The sequence below is a fragment of the Aethalodelphis obliquidens genome, unplaced genomic scaffold (genome assembly GCF_003676395.1).
Source record: "Aethalodelphis obliquidens isolate GAN/ISIS:26980383/991018 unplaced genomic scaffold, ASM367639v1 scaffold53, whole genome shotgun sequence".
Taxonomy (NCBI): Eukaryota; Metazoa; Chordata; class Mammalia; order Artiodactyla; family Delphinidae; genus Aethalodelphis; species Aethalodelphis obliquidens.
Genome location: NW_020837997.1, coordinates 9,257,618 through 9,268,993, shown reverse-complemented (window position 1 = coordinate 9,268,993; position 11,376 = coordinate 9,257,618). Strand labels below are relative to the sequence as shown.

The following is an 11,376-nucleotide window of genomic DNA, read 5'->3' as shown; positions in this document are numbered from 1 at the left end:
TCTGCTTTGCAGATAAGATCATCATTCTGAGGTACTGGAGATTAGGACTTAAATGTATCTTTTTGTGGGGAGGGGGGAGCAATTAAACCCATAACATGCATTTAGGCACAGGGGTCAGGCATTTGTACCCCTGGCCAGTTGTCAGATGTGGCTGCCCCTATGGAGGGGACATAACCTTGGACCAAGCAGCTCCCTTAAGCTGAGGAAAGTTCTGGCAAAAAGGACTCAGTTGTGAGCCCCCAGCAGACAACCTCCCTGGTAGCTGGAAGAGTGAGCCCCTGGGTTCCAAAGAGATGGCATGGGTGGTACAACATGGCATCAACTCCTGTGAGTCTCTGATTATAACGAGGACTTCTATTGAAGATTCTGGGCAAGTCACCTTGAGGACCCAATCCCAGGCAGAACAGTCAGCTTCATGGGGCGGGGGGAAGGGTGAAACCATGCCCCAGGGGGTTGGGTCACCAGCAGTCAAGGAGGTTGGAGATCAACAGCTAGAAAACTTGGATCTCATCACATCTCAGAGTCTAGACCACCCGCCAACCCTGTCATCCCTGATAAGAGTATCACTTCTCTCTTCTGTTGAGTACTTCAGAGATACCAAAGCTTCCATGTGCTTCCTTTTGCTTGTATACTAAGCTGGTGACAACTGTCTCATCTGTCATGCTGCTCACACTTGAGTCGGAGCCAGGACCAGGGCCCCAGGGACCCTAATCTGCATTGTCATCACCTGGCCACAAGTTTGAGGAGTCTGCATGGCCCACCTGGGCAAAGAGACCACCCACCCACCTGCACACCTGAGGCTGAAGCATCCTTGAGATTCTTTCCTGAGGAGGAAAGCATTTTCCCTTTTCCACAAGGCTTCTATTGAATTTCACGAGCCCAGGGAGGCACAATTCAGGCTACCACCTAGCAGTGGCATCCATTTTTTGGAGGATGGGGAACCTGGAGGGATATGGGGGTGTGGGAAGGACACCCTGGAGGGAGCATGGAGGATAAACGTTACCTCACTTTATCCTCACTATGGTCACATGACGGAAGGTCTCTCATCCTCAATCATAGAAGGGTAAAGTGAGACATGTGGGCAATTGTTGCAGGATTGACTCAGTTCATTCACGCTTCCCCCACCTCCCCGAATGTAAACCCTCGGGCAGTCCTCCCCTCCCCCCATGCTGACTCTGGGGTCATCTACATGACTTCCTTTGGGCAACGGGACAGTAGCAAACACTGCACTGACCACTCACCCTAGGGGGCAGGTCCATGTTCCCAGGATGACATTTACAACACCTTAGCATCTAAGTCTCCAGCACGGTGCAATGGAGCAGTGTCTTGGGGGTCCCCTTGTATTCTTGTAGTGAACTGCTTAGTATTTGGATCCTGGGGAGGTCTGGGGTCCTTGAGGTAGCAGTAACTTACCAAATAGTATAGAAATAGTTCCATATTTAAAGCATTGGTTCAGCTCCACAGGTATGTGTCAGTGGATCATCAGCCCTGCTGCTAACAATATTTAACCTCCTGCTTCACTGTTATGAAGAACCTGGAGGTTTGTTCCCTCTCAAAACAGATACCCACAACATCCCAGGAGATTTCCCTTCACCCACCCCCTAGCCACAACCCCACCCAGTTCATAGGTCCTCGCTTGGACACCACACAGCAACAAGAGTATTCTCAGATAATTTATTCTGAATTTTCATATAAACAGGTAATTATCCCATAGTTTACATGCAGAGCAATTTTGATATTCCAAGAAACAAAACAAAAAAAAAGGCAAATTCTGTACATGGTGCCACTTGGCTCTTGTAGGAAAACATTGAAAAAATAAGAATTGATCTCTTGGTGGGTTTTGCGTCTCCGAGTTGGTTTCTGCATATGCCGAGGCACATTTGATCCTGCGTGGCTGACGTTGGATGGGAGGTGTCTGCCGCTCACACGCAGGGCCCGGGACCCCCAGGCCCACAAGGTAGAGAGTAAATAAGCCATTCCTGAATGTGTGTGTGGACACACACGCTTTGGGTTGGGGGAGACAGTTCCTTTTTTCTCAAATGGGACCAAGAGCCCCAGATCCCTGGTCTGAGTTTGAACAAGGATTTTTAGGGCCCACATCCAGATTAAAACGTGGCTGGAGGCTGGTTCTGGACCTTGACTGGTATGAGAAGTTGACAGTGAGCTCAAAAAGTCATTGTTTCCCTCTGTTTCTGGGAGACCCCTAAGGAAACATTCACTTCCAGGCGCAGCCTCTGAATGTCCATTGCATTCTCTCATGTCTTTGAAAGAACAAATGCCCGTCTGTTCTTTCTCTCCAACCTCAACTCTGGTATAAATCAATATTCTGAAGAACATTCCAGAAGATTTTCTGAAGGGACACCATTCTACAGGTATCATTTATATACAATCAGCATGTCCATGTTCCCCACTCCCAACAAAACCATCATTTCTGAATCGCCTACGATGCCAAGTGGCATCCGAACCTCAAACTTCCACCCACCACAAAGTAGAAAAAGATTGTCGTTTGGGGGACTACAGCACATCCCATCATGTACCCAGATGGCGAGCATGGGTTCCTGTCCACTGACCAATGTTATGACGGCTACAAATAAACACCTCCCAACCCAACAAGCACATTTCATGGCAGACCATCCACTCTGGTTGGAGAGAGTGGAAGATCTGTCCATCAGTTACAGGCAGTCTCCAATGGTCTCGGCGTTGTTGGTGCAGATCTTTGCACCAATTCCCACATTTTCTTTCAGTTGTGCTCCACGTCTATCCAGAGAACCAGCAGCATTTCTTGCTTCTTACTAGCTTAAAAGGACAGAAAATCACCCAGAACAGCTCCCAGAATACAAACATTTCCAGACGTGTGTTTGACATCACTGGTCCAGAGAGAAATAACTATGTGGGTTTTGCCACATAAATAAAAAGGGGTTTTAAAATACTGAGACACCTTTCAAAACAAACAACAAAAAGTGTCATCCAAAGCTGGCTTTGTTGCTTTTTTTGTAACCCATCGCTACAATCCTCCAGGACATCCATCTCTAGGACTAAAGTTCTGTTGTGACAGAGTCAACATTATCTGATGCAAAAGGAGGCTGTGACCCAAGCCTGCTTCCTCTTTCACTGCAGCAGCAGAGACAGCTAAATGAAGTTAGGGAACTCCAGTTTACAAAGGGCGGGCCCAGCACTCTACAGCACCTCTCCAGGGAAAGTGGAAGAAAGGAGACTCTGCAGGGGTGGTGCCTATAGGTATGGGAAGGGCAGCGAGGTTTGGTGAGTATGACATCACTCCTGCTGGCCCTGCCCAGACATACACACGGGTTATCAAAGTGCCCCAAGGTCAAACAGTATCAGCTTGAGGTCAACTGAACCAAAATACAGGGGGTCCAAGGTTTTGTTGCTAAAAGATGTGTTCAGCATCTTGGTGGGTTTGGGGTTGAGATTTCTCAACATGCTCCCTTCCCACTCAGAAAATAAAAAGAGACTCTGCATTGGGTGTTTGTGTGTGAGGTGCCCATGACAGTGATTTTTTCCACCCCCAACCCCCCAAAAAAGCATCTCAATCTGAAAGGAGTGGAAATAAACCATGGAGAGCCCAGGGCACCTAGGTGCTCACACCAGGGGGATGCCATGGGACAATGGGGATGCTGGCTCTGTACCAAAGCCTGTCTTTGCCCCAACAGGGGAACTTCCCTCACCAAAGAAGGGTAACTCAGGACTGGATGTCCCCCATACATCAGATACATCATGATGGCCTGAAACTTGGTTCATTTCAAGGGCCACGGTATCAATGGATGGAGGATCAAAAAAAAAAAAGGAAGATTAAATTCAGAGGAGCATATTATCAGCCAGAAAAAGGATCTATGCTCACATGAAAGCCATACTTCAGCCCAACTCCCTCCCTCAAAATTCTTACTGGTCCCTGGCATTCAGAATCAGCTGATACAAATTTTCCCTGATTCAGATCGGATCCAGGAAGAATTCTGAAGTCTCAAAGATGTCCATTATTGAATCACATCCTAACAATACACTGAGGTAGATTGTGCTGGGAAAAAAAAAAAAATCATTACCCCACATTCACCTGTTTATTTTTCTTTGAAAAAAAAATTTACATGCACTCCATTTCTTATGAAAGTGATTTTTTACAGTGATTTTTATATATTAAAATAAATAATTTTCCCCTAATATAAGAAAACCTTTCTGAATTAGAAAAATGTGAAAATTGCTGCTAGTGTAGTATACGGCCACTACAAATTTACTACGAAAAGAACAAAATACCTAGATCTACGTGTTCTGTCTTTTTAATTTACGTACAGACCCTCTTTTATGTACAAAATAAATTTGGCGAAAATAATTTCTGTGCTCCTTGTACCCAATCACTGAGGCTCCCCAGAAATATTTTGACATGCTGTCATTTCTCAAATCATATAAATAAGATAGCCAGAGGCAACTAGGATGTGTGTCTACCTGTGTTCTTCATCAAGAATTGAGAAGGTTCGGAGGTCACCATGGCATCTCTATCCTGTTCTTAAGCCCACAACTCTTAAGAGGAGAAGAGAAGAAGGAAGCAATCAAAAACTTGTGAGAAAATGCACTCAAGGGATAACCCATGGGTGATGATTTGGATGAACCAAAGTGATGAGTTCACCGTGTTCTTTATTTGAGCAGCTGTAGTTCTTTCCCCAAAGGGAAGCAACTGTGGCATCACGCTCCTTCGCAAGTTCTTGGTAGTGTGAAGGTCCTTAGCGGTTTCTCCTCCGGACTGTACTCTCTTAGGGACTGCAAGATCGTGAAGTACCTGAGAATTCAGCTCAGGCCCCACACCTGGCCCAGCTGAGGTCACTGGGCGCAAAGCAGCTTCTGGGAAGTCAGCTCTGAGGACAGACGGATGCCCTGAGGGCGGAGGGGACCAACAGGCACGTCTTCATATGGCTAGTGTTCTCAAAGTCCACCTGTGCTGTCCCACTTTGGGATGTGATTGTGCTGTGTTTGCACAACCCTTGTAGGACGTGCGCACACAGCTGAGGAAGCTCCAGAGGTACGTACAGGGAACCAGAAGATCCAAGGGCCACAAGTGTGTTCAAAGGCAGGGCTCAGCTTACCAGAAACCAAACTATCCATCATACACCATCACCCACATGCTCAGCGTGGCCTGATCACGACGTCCAGAAGGGTTAGCAGCTAACGTGGCTTTAGTCCCAAAAAAATGGATGCCTTGAAGACCAAGGAGAGAGGCCATTGGTGCCTGGGTCCCCCTCCCCACACACAGGCAGACAAACCCCCATGCCCTACCCGCCCCCCGGGAAATGGTCAATAACTTATGAGGCTGATGCTGGAGATTTTTTTTTTAAATTAAATATGTTACAAATATATTCTCAAAACTCTTCATCATCTCAGTTCTTCTTCTTCTTTTTTTTTTTTTTTTTAATGTCCTGGCTTTGTTTGGTCTTGAAAAGATCCATTATCACTCCAAACAACTCCCATGGCTCCCGGGAAACATTTTTCACCAAAGTTAAGGGAGAGAAGACTCCTGAGGCTAGACTCGGGACTGAAGGAGACTCTTGAGGGCACAGTGTCCCAGTAGATTAGAAGGAAGGGAGGTGGAGGGAGCAGATCAGGGGCTCACACACTCCAGAAGGGCAGAACCCTCCTGGGCTGATCCCCAAAGCGGCCACTCAGCACGCATGATTTGCACACACACACACACACATACACACACACACACACGCACGAGTACACACGTGAGCCACACCCCAGGACTGCAACACTATATCCAAAATACAAAAGCAGCAGCTATTGGTCAATTTGAGGAACTGATTCTGTGAAGGAAAAAAAAACAACCTTCTGGATGAAAAAAACTTTCCTGAAGCCCACTCTGCAAAGTTTGGAATTCTACTAGGACAGGATTTTGATTTTTGTTTTTTTCTTTCTTTCTAACTTTTGTTCCACAAACAAGATTTATGTTTTACACCGTAGCTCAGACACCAGCAAAAAAAAAAAAAAAAAAATTTGTAAAAACAGGTGCTTTCTTTCAATCTGCTAGGAAAAAAAAAAAAAAGTAACACCCGGGCTTGAAACCTCGGTGGTCCAAAAGGACAGCAGCCGTGGAAACCCCTCTCCCATCTAGGTTCACAGTTAAGTTCTCAGATGACCAGTCAAATTGGCAATCAAACCAATGTGTTTGAAGTCAGAAGAGGAACAGAAATGGATAGTCATGATCTCTGAGCTCCATTTGACACTGTGGCTGAGTTGTGTGAAAATCCTGAGTTTTCTGAAGGCCTTCAAACCAGAGGAAAGCGAAGACAGGAACCATTCCCCAGAGCAGGGGCCGTTAGGAAGGATTAGACCGGGGCAGAGTCAGAATGCGTCCGTTTTTCTTGCCCCCGTTCATGTGGGTGTAGGGGATGTGTTCCTGATAGTTTCTCTTTAGCCCCAGTGCGGACCCTCCATCCCGGCCCCCGGCCTCCTCCCTCTGCACATGTGAGGACCGGTCCAGGGGGACACTCTCCATGTCCTCAAATTCCATCTCCAGCTCCTCGCTCTCGGGCACCTTGTTCTCCTCGCTGTGGAAGAAGGAAACTTCGGGAAAACTGGGGTGCAGCTCGTCCTTGAGCAGGTCGACAATTTCCAGGAAGGTCGGCCGCATCTTGGGGTTGAACTGCCAACACATGCGCATCAGGTCGGTGCTGCAGGACAGAGGGCACGTGGAGGGTGAGGCGCGCGCCGCCCCGCCAATCGGCCCCCTCCCCACCCCTCGCCGGTGGCCCACACCCACGGGGACAAGTGCCGACACCGGAAAGGCGACAGTCAAGCAGAAACAGCGATTCTAGGGGCGCTGAAAGGTGGTTTTATAAAGAGCGTCAAGAGGGCTGTCTCCTCCCCAAACCAGATCCAGAAGGGCCTCTCCTGATGTTGCTACAGGCTGAAGACCATGGTTCACCGTTTTTTTTTCTTTTAACTTTTTAATTTGTATTATTTATTTATTTTTATGTTTTTGGCCGCGCCACCCGGCTTGCGGGATCTTTGTTCCCCGACCGGGAATCGAACCCATGCCGCCTGCAGTGGAAGCGTGGAGTCCTAACCACTGGACCGCCAGGGAAGTCTCCATTGTTTTTTAAAATATTGAAGTATGGTTGATTTACAATGATGTGTTAGTTTCAGGTGTACAGCAAAGTGATTCCGTTATATATATATATGTATATATATACACACACACACACATATATATATATATTCTTTTATATATAAAAGAATATATATATTCTTTTTAAGATTATTTTCCCTTATAGATTATTACAAAATATTGAGTATAGTTCCCTGTGCTATACAGTAGGTCCTTGTTGTTTATCTATTTTATATATGGTAGTGTGTGTCTGTTAATTCCAACCTCCTAATTTAACCCTCCTCCCCCTTTTCCCTTTGGTAACTGTAAGTTTGTTTTCTATGTCTGTGGGTCTATTTTCTGTCGGTCCCTCCCTTTATATGTACATCCCTGCACCTGATGAGGGCAGCTGGGTGGACTGACCCTAGAGGGCTAGTTCTGAGTGGCTGTCCTGCAGGCCCAGCCCCCGCTCTCTGGAGGGTGCGGGGTGGCGGGCGGGTGGAGACTATGACTTTACCTAGGACAGGCCCAGCGGGCTTGGGATTTCCATTTTACCTCGTCCTTTCCCCACTGTAACTTCTTCTAGGGCAGGGGTTGGCAAACTTCAGCCCTGGACCAAATATGGCCCCGAGTGTTTTTGTAAATAAAGTTTTATTGGCACGCAGCCACACCCATCCAATTACGCATCATCCACGGCTGCTTCCAGCTACAAGGCAGAGAGCCACCCAGCCCACAAAGCTGAATATATTTACACTATGGCCCTTTAGAGAAAAAGTTTGCAGGCCCCCACCCTAGGGTCTACATGTAATTTCCCTGGTCCTGGAACTACACCTAGCTGCTCATTGGCTTGGCAAGGAAAGGCCCTTCATGAGGAGATGTTTAAAAATATTTTACTCAGAGTTTCTAAGTAACTCTGCTTCATATTTTTTTTTTTTTTGCATATGATGTTTCTTCAAACTACGTTTTCTAAACAGCTATCTTATTCTTTTGAGGATGAGGCATCAAAATGGCCTCCCTCCATGGATTTTTTTTCAGGAGGGCAAAGTTTTTTCTTCAGAAACACTGATAAAAAATAGATAAAAAAATAAAAAAAATTAAAAAAAAAGAAACACTGATAAGGGAATTTATATGTAGTAAATGCTTATTGTAGAAAGTTAGAAAACACCCCAAAATATGGAGAAAATACAGCTGGCACACAACTCTCCTTCAGATATAACCTCTTGTCTTTTCTATCTGGATACATTTGGAAATGTAACTTACACACATTTATTACACTTATTTTAACATAAGCTAATCCACTGAGTTATAAAATATATCACAAGCATCATCTGAGATGTCAATTTCTGTTTCCTATTATTTTATCAATGTACTTGGCAATTCTCATATTGCTGGGTGTTTTGATCATTTTCTTTTTTGAGATTTAAATAACATTGCTGTGAGTAGCTATGACAACAGGGTGATAAGAAAGATTAGCTAACCATACCATTGACAGAATTGAATATTAAAACTCTCCCTTCTTTCCTCCCTCCCTCCCTCCCTCCTTCCCTTCCTTCCTTTCTTCCTTCCTTCTGTTGCTAGTTTAGGAAGATAGTACCTTCTTTATTTTACTTCACATTTATTGGGCTATTATGACACTGGATCATTTGGTAAGTGTTTAATGATGTGCATTTGGTGTTTGTGTTGTACAGTTGTTTCTACAACAAAAATTTAAGACAAATATTGGGAGAGGAATATGTCATACATACCCCTGACAATTTTTTTTTTTTTAGTGCTTATGCTCAGCGATTTCTTTTTTCCACTTTTAATGAGATATAATTGACATATACCATTGTATTATTTTCCTGACAAAAATGTTCAGTGTATAAAGAATAGGTAGTTAAACCTAAGCCTCCACTCCAGCTCCCCAGTTTCCTTCCCAGAGTAACAACTGCTGTGCAATTTCCTATACAACCTTCCAAAAATATGAAACGCAATAGAGCATACATCTAAAGATATAATACACAAACACAAGCATGTATGTAGACACAATACGCAAACACAAATGTGCATGCAAAGAAAAAATCTGCAAACACAAAGACGTGTAGACATACGATACACAAACGTGAGTATCCCGGCAAAGGGCATAGACGTTTGAATGAGCACCTCACACACTGTACCCCGTTTCTACACTTACACTCTCTCAGGACAGTTGTCGGGTTGATCCAGAAACCCTCCATCCATGACAAATTTTAACACCTGCTCGTTTGATAGGCCTTGGTAAGGCTGTTCCGCCAAGCTGGTAATTTCCCAAAGGACCACGCCAAAGGACCTGCCAATGACAGTCGGGGATAGTAACAAAGAAGCCGTTAAAATACACGCAACGCACACACACACACCCCTTCTTGGTTTACTGGAACCTGGTTGGCCAGTTCACTAAACGATTCATGCTGCAGCTCAGAAATGCCTATAAGATTAGTGTCCGTTGGAATGTCACAGTGGCTGTGCTAGGGTCCCCAGACATGCCATCCCTTCTTTTTCTAGACGGAGAAGCCCTGAGGAAGGCAGTTTTCAAGTGACCCCTCTCACACTGGTCATACTAGCAGAGCAACCTGGAATCCAAGTGCAGTGTTCTGTCCACCAACCCACACATGACTCACCACATGTCCGAAGAAGTGGTAAAGACCCCGTCCTTCAGCGATTCAGGTGCCATCCACCGCACGGGGAGCAGACCCTTTCCCCCTTTCCGGTAGTAATCCGTTTCGTAGATGTCTCTGGTCATTCCAAAGTCTGACAACAAACAGTAGTTCACATGCTCTTAGCCTTCAGCCTGTGGCCAGCTGTCTGCCATCTTTCCTGCCCCACCCCTGCTAGAGCCCTCAGATGAAGGCACCTGCCCCAGGTGTGAGCTCACCTGCCCCAGGTGTGTGCTCACCTGGGTCACAGCCAAATCCAGTGAGAATGGATTCTGAGGGTACTCATGAGGATGTGGAGGGAGAGGATGGGCCACCATTTAAAGGGATAGAAAAAGAACCACCAAGTAGCAAAGAAGTGATGTTCTGACCTGGAGCTTGGGAATCTCACCCTCAGCAATGCTTCCTTCCAACCCACACCTCTCAGGCATCCCAAACTGAACTTTTCATGCTCTGCAACCAACCTACTATTTGCCACTGGATCTGGCCCCACCACCCACCCAGCTGCCCAGTCAGAAACCCAGTGCTGGGTCTTCCCTTGGCCACCCCCTTTCCTCACACCCCACAGAAAAGACAGTGGCGAGTCCTGCCCCCTCGACCTCCACATCCCTCTCTAGTTTGTTCCTCTCCACAGCCCTGGATGTCCCCAGGCCCGCCACCATCTCTCACCTGCAGGACCCTCCCTCCATCCTGACCCTGACAGCCCACTGCCCAAGAGAAGCTACATAAATCGGATCGTGTCAATTCCTGCTTCACACTGGCTACGTAGAATAACATCGAGATGACCCACCATGATCAACAAGGACCTTCCCAGCCTGGTTCCCGCTTCTCTCCTCAACCTCACATCTCACACTGCTCTGCTCCCCTCTACGTTCACCTTATTCACACCACATCAGCCATCCTTCCAACCTCACAGCCTCTGCACGTGCTGTAGCTTCCCCTGAGACGCCATCTCTCAGGTCAGCTTCTAACCCTGCAAGTCTTGGTGAAAACGTCGCCTCCTTATGGAGAGAGAGGCCTTTCCTCCCCATCATGGAACTGAACTCTTTTTTTTTTTTTTTTTTTTTGCGGTGCGCGGGCCTCTCACTGTTGTGGCCTCTCCCCTTGTGGAGTACAGGCTCCGGATGCACAGGCTCAGCGGCCATGGCTCACGGGCCCAGCTGCTCCGTGGCATGTGGGATCCTCCCGAGCCGGGGCACGAACCCGTGTCCCCTGCATCGGCAGGCGGACTCTCAACTGCTGCGCCACCAGGGAAGTCCGAAACTGAACTCTTTACTTCCTTCAGCGCTCTCTTCCCAGTCTCCATCATCTTATTTACATGTCAACTATTTTACTGTTCATCTAGAACAGCTCTGCCCAGCAGAACTTTCTGTGATGATGAACGTGGTCTATACCGCACTGTCTAATATTGTTCAAGGTTCCCAGTTCGACTGATGGACTTAATATTTTATTTTATTTAACTGAATTTATTTTATTTTATTTTACTGAATTTAAATTAATGTAAATTAGTTCACTGAATTTTAGTCATTTTATTTTACTTTACTGAATTTATTTATTTATTTTACTTAATTTCATTTTATGTTACTACGTATGGAATCTAAAAAAAAAAAATTGTTC

The 11,376-nt window shown here is 46.0% G+C and overlaps 1 protein-coding gene across 4 annotated transcripts in view; it reads right to left on the bottom strand.

The window, feature by feature from the left end:
* Positions 1-1,660: 1,660 nt before the first annotated feature.
* The window catches only part of INSR (insulin receptor), a 130,344-nt gene continuing 120,628 nt past the window's right edge, over positions 1,661-11,376 (bottom strand). For all 4 annotated transcript variants that reach the window (XM_027085723.1, XM_027085722.1, XM_027085724.1 and 1 more), the window contains 3 exons: positions 9,727-9,856; positions 9,264-9,398; positions 1,661-6,674 (listed from right to left, as the gene is read on the bottom strand). In XM_027085723.1, coding sequence (XP_026941524.1) covers positions 6,320-6,674; positions 9,264-9,398; positions 9,727-9,856 — 620 coding nt within the window. In that variant the 3' untranslated portion in view covers positions 1,661-6,319. The remainder of the gene's footprint in view (positions 6,675-9,263; positions 9,399-9,726; positions 9,857-11,376) is intronic.